The 12,862-nt window shown below is 40.7% G+C and overlaps 1 protein-coding gene and 1 long non-coding RNA gene across 2 annotated transcripts; both read right to left on the bottom strand.

Annotated features, from left to right (window-relative positions):
* Nucleotides 1-3,881: 3,881 nt before the first annotated feature.
* On the bottom strand, nucleotides 3,882-4,871 carry LOC139917624 (uncharacterized). Its single transcript, XR_011784927.2, has 3 exons — nucleotides 4,730-4,871; nucleotides 4,465-4,487; nucleotides 3,882-4,220 (listed from the first exon to the last, which is right to left on the bottom strand). It is a non-coding gene; the product is annotated as an uncharacterized LOC139917624 (long non-coding RNA).
* A 2,246-nt stretch (nucleotides 4,872-7,117) lies between these two features.
* pa2g4b (proliferation-associated 2G4, b) lies at nucleotides 7,118-12,447 on the bottom strand. Its single transcript, XM_071906800.2, has 13 exons — nucleotides 12,263-12,447; nucleotides 11,295-11,423; nucleotides 11,087-11,192; nucleotides 10,901-10,970; nucleotides 10,635-10,727; nucleotides 10,478-10,541; nucleotides 9,763-9,841; nucleotides 9,602-9,680; nucleotides 9,370-9,503; nucleotides 8,997-9,091; nucleotides 8,543-8,670; nucleotides 8,296-8,349; nucleotides 7,118-8,201 (listed from the first exon to the last, which is right to left on the bottom strand). The coding sequence occupies exons 1-13, from the start codon at nucleotides 12,348-12,350 to the stop codon at nucleotides 8,142-8,144; spliced, it is 1,179 nt and encodes a 392-aa protein (XP_071762901.1). The 5' UTR covers nucleotides 12,351-12,447; the 3' UTR covers nucleotides 7,118-8,141.
* Nucleotides 12,448-12,862: the final 415 nt, after the last annotated feature.

Below are 12,862 nucleotides of genomic sequence, written 5' to 3'. Positions count from 1 at the left end.
TTCTCTATGAAACCAAAGTGGTATAGGCTATAACCAGCTACCACGTCACCACATCCACAAGTAGGCTCACTGATGCGCCAACTGTCACTAATGCGATGGTAACGCGCCAGTGGATGCAGGTAAACAGGGTAATACCTCGGCCCAAACTAACCGTAACTGGTTAATGACCATGTAAAAATCGGTCAGTCGTGTTCATTTGATCTCGCAGGTTTCCACGTAATCTATAAATGTTCCTTCGTGGATAAATGACCGTTTTGCCTGGCAACTAAAAGGTTTAAACCGTTCTCTAGTTGCTTGGATACAGCTGGGACAGTTGCTCATCCGTTGAGTGTAAACACTGTAAAGTTAGACACGTGAATTCATCAGATGATCAAAATCACAGCAGCCAGATGTGGTGGAGAAGTCACATGCCTGCTTTGTTGTTCAGAAGGACCTCAGGCTTTGCTGGCTCTGTGGTTTCTAGCCTTGGAAGAGAGTGACTCGCCTTCATAAATACTGAAGTGTCCTGGGATGAAAAATAAATGTGCAAAAGAGTGGCATCCGCCTTTAAGTCCCTGGAACAGCAGAAAAAGTGTCCGGTCAGGCCAAACTGGTGTACAGTTTGGCCTTCTCACCACATTTCACAAACTACCATCATCAACACTTTTGAAAACAATTGCAAGCAAATGAAATCCACTGAAGAGCTGTTTCCTTCCAAATTGGACTGCAGTATTGTTGACACTTGAGCTGTACTCTATTCTGTGCTACACTGGGCCAAGGAGCTTTACACAGAGGATGTCAGCCAATTTATAATCAACTCTTCATATTAGACTAAATCAATACATCTGTTCGTCATGAATAAGCTGTTATTCACAAATAAACCAGCTGATAAGATACTCTAATGTGTTTACAGATAATTTGTCCATTCTCCACAGGAAAGGTTGTTTGTCAGCATGAACACTTTGGCTGCATCATGCTGTGTGACAGAAATTACTGTGTACCTGCCACCAAACTAAACTGGATCAGCTGGATCAGAGCCCAGACTACACAGCCACGACCCACCTTTGCTCCCACTTTTACCATGCCTGCCAAGAACGAGGAGCGGGCGCTTATCAATACACACGACCAGGCATTACACCTCAGTAAGGAAACCTATTGACAACTGTGTTCGCCTTCTCTCCCAGTTATCCAGAAAGAAGAAGCAGAAGTATCAGTCATGAGGAGATGATGAGAGGGTTTATCTGTGGTGTGTTGAAACGATACAGGGCAAGGAATGTAAGAAAGGTTAAAGGTCAGACTCTGGGTAAGTGGCCTCATCCCAGTCCAGGATCAATTCTGCTTTGTCAGTATGTACTGATACTGATTTATAGCAGATCAAACAATACAAATGTATTTAGGGCTGCAAAAGCTATTCATTGGAAAGTATAATGAATGTCATTGGTGTTATTGTTAGTGATGAATTTATATATATTGTTCATCATTCTTATAATCATTATTTTTCTGCTTTAACATTACATTTCCTAATGACTATACTGTAAACAGGCCTTTTTAACTAAATGTTGTTGTCTTTGCTGACTTGCTGAAATAAGGCAACAACATTAATAGGATCATTTGCTCAAATTTAATAAGGAGGATTAAAATTGTTTTCCCCAACTTTCACTAACTAATGGGATTGAATTAATGCTCAGGACAGATAGTGGACCATTTTACATAAGTTATTACTTATTAATGAGGGCACACTATAATGTCTCTGTGTTCTGCTTATTTCTAGCTTGAGTCATCTACTTGAAAGCGTATCTGTACCTGCAACTGCTAAATGAGCAGAGCCTGAGGTTAAGTTTATTTGGATCCCCATTAGCTGCCATTGAGGTGACAATACAACATAGAGATTTGAACTTAGCAAAGACAACGGTCAACTGGGTGAGACATGCTACTGTAAGGCTTGGGACCTTTGTGCTATTCACAACCATATGACTTGTTAGGCTGTTTAGTGGGCCAATGAGCGGTGGGCCTGCTTACCTTCAGCCAATAAGCTCCTGCTCTGTTAAATCTTTTTGATTAGATTAAGTGCAGAAGAGCCACCAATCTCACTGCTCGCTATTGTGAACAGAGTCTGTCTGTCTGTTTAACCTCCTAAAATACAGAATGTCTCTGCCCTTCAGTCTAAAACATTTATCTGCTTTCAGTGATCAGGGCAGTTAGGCAGTGTCTGGCTGCTGCCCATTACGTTACATCATCTATTTGTCCTGGACCGCGTCCTCTAGTTAGCTGGGGGCAGTGCTAAGGGGAGGGATGCTGACATTTTGTGCCAACATTAGTCCCCACCATGACACTTAAAAAGAACACAATTTAAGTTATATACACCCATAAAAGTATGTTAATTTAACTCTGAAAGTATTAAAGAGTCCATTTTAACACACTGAGTTAAATTCACATTCACAATTTTTCTCTGCATGCACACCACAATCACCTGTTACTACAACCATTCACATTACAGATGTCAAGATTCCTATATGTGATCAGCTTACTGAAGGGATCAGACAGTTTCCTCCACTGCAGCTCCCTCTGCAGCGGCAAAGGAGCAGAGACAGGGAGGGTGTGTGTCTTCCTAATGTGAAATCATCCACATCAAGTTCCTCTAAGGTTTCTTGGAAAGTGTCCACAGGCAGGCACTCATGAGTCAGTTTTGCCTTCTGTTCAGAAAATATATTGTATGGTAGTTTACAATATATTGTACCTTATAGTATAATAATTAAGATCTGCTGCCTTGTACAGGGAAGTATATATCTTACTCAGAGAGCCATCTTGGTTAGATGGGGTGTTGTAATGCATTTATATAGGGTAATACTGAGGCAGAATGCTCTTTACAGCTTCATCCCGGTGCGTAAGTGCAAATAGAAAAGACATTGAAGTTGTAAAAGCAAAGGATACAGACACTGCGCCCTGTAATAAACTGTCCTCAAGCTACAGCCTGCTTGTAAATCACCTTAGTTGAGAACAGAACGGAGAGTTGGACCACCTTCAAGGGTAAAACAAGATGTATTAGTGAGTTGTTTCTCTTGAGATTGAGCTCCTGTACTAAAGTGCCTGCGTGTCCCCCCACACACAGATGTGGATAGAATCTAAATTGGTAGAAATTTGCCCATGGCGTCCCGTTGTGGATGTGTACGCCAATCAGGTCTGAAGCTGAAGTGTTTTCATGGGATCTTGTCAAGGTCTTTGAACAGACTTGTCAATAAAACCTCAGGCTGTCCGACCAGCCTGTACTTGTCGATATGCAATCTGTGCCTGGCGAAAGTTGAAAATCTGATTAAATCAATGTCACTTGTCTCCAATCTTTTTCACAAACTCTTAAAGTGTTGGGATGCAGCCTTTTCTGCAAAAAAGGCATCAGTAGAGATTTAGTTTTGTTTCACCTGACTGGATTTACTGTGAATACATTTGGAGTCACAACCCAGTATGACTTTTTCCAAGTGGTGACTAGATTCATGTCCACTGCAGGTCACCATAACCTTAGTTGGCCCTAATAAGTGGCGTTCACTTGTTTTGATAAGAGTGGCACATACAAGGGCTTAACCCTCATATGTCTAGCTTTAAGAAGCTGAAATTAGCATAATGTTTGAATGTTATCATGGAATCCTTATTGCAGCATACCATGTTTATGCTTAAGATAATTACTGCTGAGATTTCAAACTGCATTTTGTTTTTCTGGTATTCAATTTTAGCATCAAAATGAGATAAGTCAAACCTGTTCCCTTCACAACACCTGTCCTTCAGAGAACACTAATGTATTAAACTAGACACATAATAGAGACACCTGGGATAAGACATACATTTCCTTTTGAAAGCATGCAAGTTGTAGGTCTTGAGCAGATGCAGTGCACTGAACAAACAACCTCAAGTTCAAATTTTTTAAACCAAAACCTTTAATCAAAGTATAAACAAAAACAAAATGATAAAGTTAAGGAGTTAGGAACAGAGTCCAGAATGTCCCAGAGGAAAAGCCTTTCATCCAATTGGTCTTGAATCAGCTCTCCAACATCAATCAGCAGCCCCGCTGCCACTCCATTGCCTCTGGTTGATATGGATGCCGCTGGCCTCAGACTTGACATGGGGAAAGTCGCTGGACTCCAGCTGTGGTCACCGGTCTGCTGCTGTCGACAGCTTGTGATGTCACAGCCACGGCGGAGAGGGCAGCTTACTTGGACCTCTGCCTCATCTTTCTCCTTTTGCGCTTCAGCCTGCAGGTCATCAATCACAGGACCCAAATAAGACAAAATCCTTCCCAAAACAGTATTCCCATGATGTCACATGCCTTTTCTACCAATATGGTAGTTTACCAAATACACGGCTCACTGGATGGCAATCATTTGATTATAATCACCTGTTATTTTCCTACCAACATGACCATGTGGTGATAACAGAATACTACAGTAACGTCACTGCATGCCATTTTACTGCAAAACATATCGAGTACAACCTTACCTGCGCATGCGCTTCTTTCTCCACTGCGAAAAAGAAGACCACGTTAGTCACATTGAGGCAGTGACATTTCATGGAAACCTTTAAAAATTATCCTCACTATACCAAAGAAGCTAACTCAAATGTAAACATACAGACACAGAAAAGCAAGAACTACACACATTAAATGCTAAAGGGTGCGCAGTGCGACTGTCGTCCTCAACATGGCTAGCTAGCTAGCACCACTACAAAACAGATTTACTTTGTCATACGAGCAAAAAACACGAACCTTAGCTCTCATGTCGAAGAGGGCTGTGTGAAAAGAGAATGGGAAAGGTAAATGATTAGTTCGATGGATTTAAAAAGATGACGATTTACTTGGATTCAAACAGCAACATTTTAGAGATAGCTGCTTCTACATACCGCTGCGGAATCGTCCTCAGGAAGAACGTCATATTCCAGCGACTTGGTTTTTATAGGCTGTGTAACGTCATTCTGATTGGACCACGGCAAAACATGGGAAATAATGATTTCTAATATGGGTTTACAGAAAAATGCGGTCGTTAACGTATAAATCAGCAACCAAATGCCATCAGATTGATAAAATCGTATCATTCTCCTTTATAGCTTTATCTCTAATGTTCCAAAGTTGTCAACATATGATATTATTGCGAATAGATGTTTACATTTTCCTTTTTGTTTTTGTACTATGCCCATACAGCATATCTCTACAGTCCGTGTGAAAATCTTCGTGAATTAAAGTTGTAAATCTTATTACACGAATATTATATAGGCTACATATCGAGGGCTTGGAGCCAAAGGGGCGTAAGTGCGATTTTGGGCGAATATGAGTATTATATATCAATTGAAAGGTCTCAGTGAGATCTTTTCAGTGCCAAAAGGACACAACTGAAATCATGACCCATAAGTTTTAATTAAACAAAAACTGAAAGCCGTAACAGTAAAAGGAGGGTTTTGTTTGCTGCCAAAAGGACGTAACTGCACTTACGCCCTTTTGACACCAAGCAAGACCCCGCTTTTGACACTGAACAAGCATTGTGGGTGGAGGATTCTAACAGCTTAGGTCAACTCAAAATCCATGCTGACGTAAGTAATGCTAGCATGGCAGCATGATCACATCATTTTTAGTATCCTATTCATATCCTAATTAATATTCTAGGTCAATATTAGATGAATGTAAATATGTTAATATTCCCATGAAATACTTAGGCCTATAGATTCAAAATGTTATTTTATAATGTTAGGAGTGTGAACTGGTGAAGATGAGCTCTGATAGTAAGACTGCTGGTAGCTGAAGTTATCCCTCAGTGTTATGAGGAGTTTTACAGGTCTTTGAATGTGTCCCAGGACACATCAATAAGTGATGTGTCCTGGGACACATACAAAAATGTATTATACTAGCAAAAGAAAAAAAAAGTAGTAGTTTAGAATCAAAAGTCGTTTCTTATGTCTATAGAGGTTTATTAAAAAGGTTTATTAAAAGTTTTTAACAGAAAAAATGTATCAATCAATTTGATATGCTCCATGTAGCCTACAATTTTAAAGGCCTTGGTGAAAGTTGCTGAGCATTACTTCAAGATAAAGATATTCATTCTGATCTTGTTTTATATTTCAGTGTTGATTGAAGTGTAATTGCTAGATTTGTATTAAAATGAATGTGTTTTACAATTGTTTACTTACATACTGTAAGTAAACAATTGTATTGGGACAATGTTTGTGCCAAAAAGGCATATTTCACTCTTTTGCCATTTTTAAAAAAGTTAACAAATATAATTAAACTTAAACTGTAGCAGTATTGTTTTTATAGTAATGCTCAATCTGATAACACAAAAAGTTAAAAGTTAAAATATTGTGCTTAGTATGTGGCAGCTGATCCAAGTTTGATCAAAAATTGTTTTGCCTCTCCTGTAAAATCTACTATAACGCACTTACACCCCTTTGGCTCCAAGCCCTCGATATATTGTAATATGTAAATTTGTATCCCTTGGTACATAGTTGTGTCTATACCTGGCAATTACACTGACAAATATACCAAACATATGCCATATCTTCATCCATCCATTGAACATGAATGACTTTTGAGCTGATTTACAGACATGCATCCCATGGGTTAGGTACATATCTAAGTAGTGCTGAAAGGATTAGTTGATTAATTGATTAGTCAACTGACAAAAAATGTATAGATTATAATTTTGATGATCAATTAGTTTGCCATTTATAACAATATAAAACATTTGCTGGTTACAGCTTCACAGATGCTGAGATTTGCTTGCTTATCTCTTCTATATCATTATAAAATTAATACTTTGGGGGGGGTTTTTGGCTGACTTTGAGCTCTGGTAACTTTTGATGGGCATCTGACATTATTTTTGACACTTTGTAGACTAAATGATTAATCAATTAATTGAAAGAATATGTCTATGTCTAACATTCACCAAACATGATTATTAAATGCTAATATTCTAACAGTCCCTCCCATAGCTTTAGATAAGGGCCTGTGTATGTGTGTGAAATGTTGTGTGTGTGTAATGTAATCAGAGGAAAATAACCTTGAGAAGGCAAATTCATAATCATTTTCAGAATCATCAGCTCCCCTGATGCAAAATGCACCTTCACTCAACTGGCTGAACACAATCCAACAAAACAAGCACACAACTGATGTCAGGTGGCTTTTTAATGTTTCCAAAAATAGTCTCTGAAACTGGGATTTGTTTTACAAAAGCATCCATATATTTAACAGCTATGGAATTCTTATGTAAACACAGACTGTGAAACTCCTTGACAGCAGTGGTGGCACCAGAAGACCGAATGCAGAACCCTAAGCAAGAGTTTCGCCATCCACAACTGAGCAAAGGAAGAAAAAAAATAATAAATCACTACATTTTCAGATGTTACATTTCTCAACCAGTGGAAGAAGTCTTCAAAAACCCATGTTACAAATTGTTAGTTGAGTAATCTAGATGACTAGATGCCTAGAAGTATACATACTGTACTAGTATACAGACCCAAGCAAGAGCAGTGTGAATATGTAGTCATTTTGCTGAAGTCAACAGTAATGATGACTGATGATTTCATGCTTATAGCTCTTATGAATGTCACATGACGTCAGGGATCAAGATAGGTGTTACACATTTTCCCCCCCACAACAGGTAAACATTCATTTAAAAAAGGCATGGCATCAGGTTTGTGACCTCAAGCAAGTTAACAATATGCCACTCAATTACATTGGCACAATGCTGTGCAGTCATCCTCCTTGGTTGCAATGTCAAACTCATTTTATTTACCATGACTTTCACTACAGTTTTGTTTTTTTTTGGGGGGGGAGGAAAGAGAAGAAGGCTGAAGGTCAGTCAAATGGTTAAATCTTCCATTGAGAAAACCTAGAATATGCCCTTGCACAAAATATCCCCTCTTGGAGTGGAATCGTGCTTACTATTCTGGGGAAATGCCCGTCTCAAGGACAGTGAGATTTAAGAGGGACAAGTGTGTGAGGGTTGACAGTTAGAATTTAGGAGCAGCAGCGTCCCAGTCTGACATCAGTTAGATTTGGAGGTATTCACAACGGCTAAGCCCGCAAGCGCCTCAAGACAGCTGGGACAGAAGGATTCTTGACGTCTGTTCTTTGGGTCTTCAGATGTCTGTCAGTATTTCTTGGAGACAAAAAGCTGAGATGGAGGGATCTACTCTGCCGCTTCGGTCTCCACTGGCTGTCCTGTTGCAGTCTCAACGGTCTTTGAGGCCTTTAAAAAAATAAAAATGGAAGTTAGAGGGAACGTTGGGAGCATGTATCTTTGTTTACTTCATAAGCCAGTATCACACCGCCCGGTATCTCACCTTCTTTTTCTTTTTCTTCTGTGTCTTGCGGCTGGCTGAGCTTTGAAGCAAAGCCTTTATATATAAAAAAAAAAAACAGGGACAAAAATGGACATTCATAAGCTCATGAAGTAACGACACAATACATCAACCCATAATGCCTTTGAAAATGTCAAGTCAGCCAGCAGCACACCATAGCAGTCCCATTAGTCTAATCCCTCTCGCTAAGGCGGAGGAAGCAATGGCCCATCCATCAGGGGCGTTTTACCTTCAGCTCTGGGTCATCCACTTCGTGCTCAGACTTGTACAGTTCTGGCTCAAACAGGCTGTTTGTGATTCGCAGTGGTCCGTTGGCCATGAGCAGCACGGTGAACTTGAACTGGGCCACAACCTCGCCTACAAGAAAACAGGGTTGAACAATGCATCAGACCAGAGACTTATTTTAAAATCTTCCCTAGAATTACATATTTTAAAACAGGCATAAGTTGATTCAGAATTCTTTACTCTTTTTCTGGATAGAAAATCATCTTGGCTATGGGCTCAGTAAAAGACAAAACACCATTAAAGGGAGAAAATAAATGCAAGATGGGACTCCTATTAGCTGAGAAATTTCTATAAAGTCAGGCACATTTGAACTCTTCCACCCGCTGTGGATTTACAAACTTTCAAGAATTTTCATGGTCACTGGAGCGCTTAATTACATTGCTTATTGTTCCACTCACCCTCCTTCTCATGCAGCACGTTGAAGGGCTGCAGCAGCTCATGTTTGGCACACTCCACCACACCCAGCCTGGCCTTGCCCTCATCCTCAAATGCTCTGAGGAGACAAACAAAGGAGAAATGAGGAATCAACTCAGGAGATGGTATTAGAAAGATAAAGGAAGAAAGGGGCCAAGGAAAAAATGAGAAATTGGATCTGAGGCAGAAAATAAATATGGGCACTGTCCTCAATTCATCCTATTACCCTGGTCAAATTTGTATATGTTTAATGTGTTTGCCTTAAATAGAGAGAAGAGGGGTGACACTGTTTCAATATCAAAAATAGTTCAAAGCTATTTGCATTCATAGTCAAGTGCACTATGTTTAAACACCTACCTCAGAGTGAAAGGCATGGCATCAAAGCGTCTCTCCACCTCACTGAAGAACATCCGAGATGTCTTCATCTTCAAGCCGTACACCTTGTTGGGGTCTCGTTTGTAAATGGTGGTCCTCTGTCCTCCATCCTTTGCCTAAGGTGTACAACACAACAGGTATTTTAAAAACCCTTCCTTTGATGGGAGCCTCAGAACTCAGTGGAAATTCAAATCAAAACAGATTTTCGCCTTACCTTTCCCTCTCCAGTGCTGATCAGCACATCCACTGCATACACCTCATGCACCTCAAACTCAGCCTTCTCATGGTCCTTTCTATAACAACAAAGAGGCAGGGTCAGCCACCGGTGAAACAGCATACTGATCAGGTCAGTCGAAACTAGCTGACTGAACTCACCTCTGCTGGTCCGTTGGATTCTGGATGATAGTTTTCTCGCCATCAATCACATGTTGTTTTAGCTGATGGGAGAGCATGCCTGCACACATTAAAGGGGAAGATAGAGGGAAAGCATGTCAAGTAACATGCAAAGAATCTATTGTGATATGATCACCAGGAAGTGGAGTAGACTAGCAGGTGCTGAGTACATTGGCTGATTTGAAGTTCAAATGCAGGGTTGGACTCAATTCATGAATTAATGCAATTCCAAATCAACTGAGGAATTGGAATTTGAAAAAACCTACAGGAAACAAAAATTGGAATTTCAGGAAGTTAAATTTAATTCAATGAAAATCCATGTTGTTTTGTTTTTTCTTACCACATATCTGAGATTACATGTAGTGTTGTATATTATCAATACTGAATATCATAAAATGTTCAAGGTACCTTTCAGGTGGTACTAGATGCATAACATGTAATCGTACGACATACATTATGATTGAATGTATTTGATTTAACTGTCTTTGATTCATAATGTTTGATTTATAAAGTCAAGGCAACCTCTATTAGAAGTGGAATTTCATGGAATTCAATTCTGTTTTGTGTCATTCCAATTATGTTTCCTTAGAGCTGGGTGCAATTCCAATTCCAGGAATTGAATTGGAATTTACCGTGCATTCTCGATTCAATTCATGAATGGCCCCAACCATTGTCAAATGTTCAGAAAAACACTCACCCTCTATGGGGGAGCACTTGAATGACTTGGCGATCTTGTTCCAGGCTTCTGTGACCTGTGAGTTCTGATGGAGAGACATGGTGAAAATGTATTAGTCAAGGTGAATAGTGATGGCTTGTGTCAAATCAGTGGTCAGGGTGGGAGAAAGTTCTTCTACCTGGTTTCCTGGCTTGACAAGACGCAGAGCAGCCTCAGCACAGAGGTGAGCTGCTTTGAGAACATCTGCCTTCCGCCCTGTCAGCGGGGCTTCCTGAAGCCACATAGGACACAAAAGAATTAGGAGAGATGGAGTAATGAAGTACTGTTGCTGATGTAACTAACTGTGGTAATACAGAAAATTACATGCTTAACTCATGGCTTCTGGGAATTAATCAATGGGTGCTTACAGCCTAGATGCAATGTATTCCAACAGTGATGGCATACCTTGGTCACTCCAACAACAAAGCTGTGAGCCACGTTTGAGATGAAGCCGTCAACATGCACACCCAGATCACTGCACACAGAGAGAACGGACAAACATGAGGCAAAGAAACAAGGTACGACCCAAAAATAGTAAAAAAAAGTATTAAGTATAGTGTATCTAGTGCAGGTGTACGTTTTGTGGCTTACATTTTGACAAGGTCCCCATCCTTTAGTACGACATCAGAGTCACTCTTCAGAGGGGAGTGGTGGCATACACAGTTGTTAACAGACACACTAGTCGGAAAGGCAATACCTGAGGAAGCCAGATAAATGCATTAAATTGAGTGAAGTGAATACAATCAGTGATATCCAAGCTAATAAAAGCACCCATTCAGTGTGATACCCAACCACTTACCTTTCTTCATGTCTTTCTCCTTCTTGAAGACTTTCCCAGTTTCTGTCATGATGAAGGCATCTCCCTTCTGACAGAGGCTGAGCACGGAGACTCCTGCTGTAGCTGCCTCCACTACAGTCTTCAGGGCCTCTGAAGCACAAGAGAAGAGCCATGCTGTGGTTAAAGTGGTTAGGGCTAACCCTAACAGTGACACGGAGGGTGGTACTTTTTAATGACTAAATTAACAGGTGCCAGGCTGTCACCACACTGGTGGGATAAGGCGAACTGCGAACGCATGTACAGTTATGTAACTCATTCCAATAACTGTTCATTCTCACTACACAAGAGATCATTCAATGACTTCTAATGTAGGGTTTTGACAGTGAATGACACACGCGCCTCTGAACAACCGTTTGATTTTGACTAAGTAAACGTTACTTTGGCTAGAAGGAGTTGAAAATTGACAGACTGGCTGACAGCTGTGCGGTAGCAGCCGCCGGCAAGAAATCGTGTTACTATCGATCAATACAAACAGCACACTGGTACGTTAAACTGGCACTTTGAGAAGAAACCTTGCCGTTTAATGACGGCTGGATGACTAAGCTAGCGTTAGCTAGGAGCTTATCGTACTGCTAGTAGTAAATTAGCTAGCTTAACTAGCCAGCCATTGTTACGTTAGCAGTTAGCTAACGCTAGCTAGAAATATAGCTTAGCTTCATAGCTAGCTCACAAGGCAATCTGACAGCAACGTGACGTTTAGTATATACACGCTATTTTAAAGCACCACTTGGCTAAATATTTAGCTAGCGCCATATTTCATCCATAATTGACTCAGGCTGGCTTTCTAATAATGACCCATCATTGCTACGCTGCGGCACATGGCACAGCGGTAGCCTAGATATGAATAGCTGGCACTGCTAGCTAGGCGAATCCTGATACTTCTTAAGTGTTCTCTTCAAATCAAAACGGTCTAGCTTCATTTCACTTACGATTTGCAATCTCTGCCCCCATCTTGTATTTTGTGACCACCAAGTCATCGGCGATGGTCTGCTCTTGTGGATCGTCATCTCCAGACATGTTGGCAATGTCTCCTCGAACTCAAAGTAACTTTTCCCCGGCGGGTGTCAGTCAGTCAGCGGTTTGACCACGCTGCTCTGTTCTGCAGCTCTACTCTCACCGGCCCGCCCGACTCCGCTTGCCTACGACCACGAGATCCCTCCCACCATCAAAGATGTTATAAACTATCAGTGAAGATAGTTTACACCCTCTCTCAGCCCATGGAAACCCTCGTTCGCTACACCGGAACAGCGTAGGGGCAGGAAAATCATCGCGCGCCTAAAATTAGAACATTTATGAACAGTCAGGAAGCAGGATAATTATCTTATGCACATTGCAGCTAATTTACGTAATAATCTTGATGGATATGCATTACTGACGTCATACATTACACACCACGCATGCGCGAAAAAGGAGCACCTGCAAAACACTTTTTTTTTTTTCCCATTTCTAGACACTATCAGTAGCTTCATAAGACATAAGGTCTCGCTGCTTGGCTAAATCACATAAACCTCTCGCGATTACGATAATGG

Source organism: Centroberyx gerrardi, chromosome 14 (assembly GCF_048128805.1).
Source record: "Centroberyx gerrardi isolate f3 chromosome 14, fCenGer3.hap1.cur.20231027, whole genome shotgun sequence".
In the NCBI taxonomy this organism is placed as follows: Eukaryota; Metazoa; Chordata; class Actinopteri; order Beryciformes; family Berycidae; genus Centroberyx; species Centroberyx gerrardi.
The sequence above is the reverse complement of the archived record's forward strand: the minus strand, read 5'-3'. Positions and strand labels throughout refer to the sequence as shown.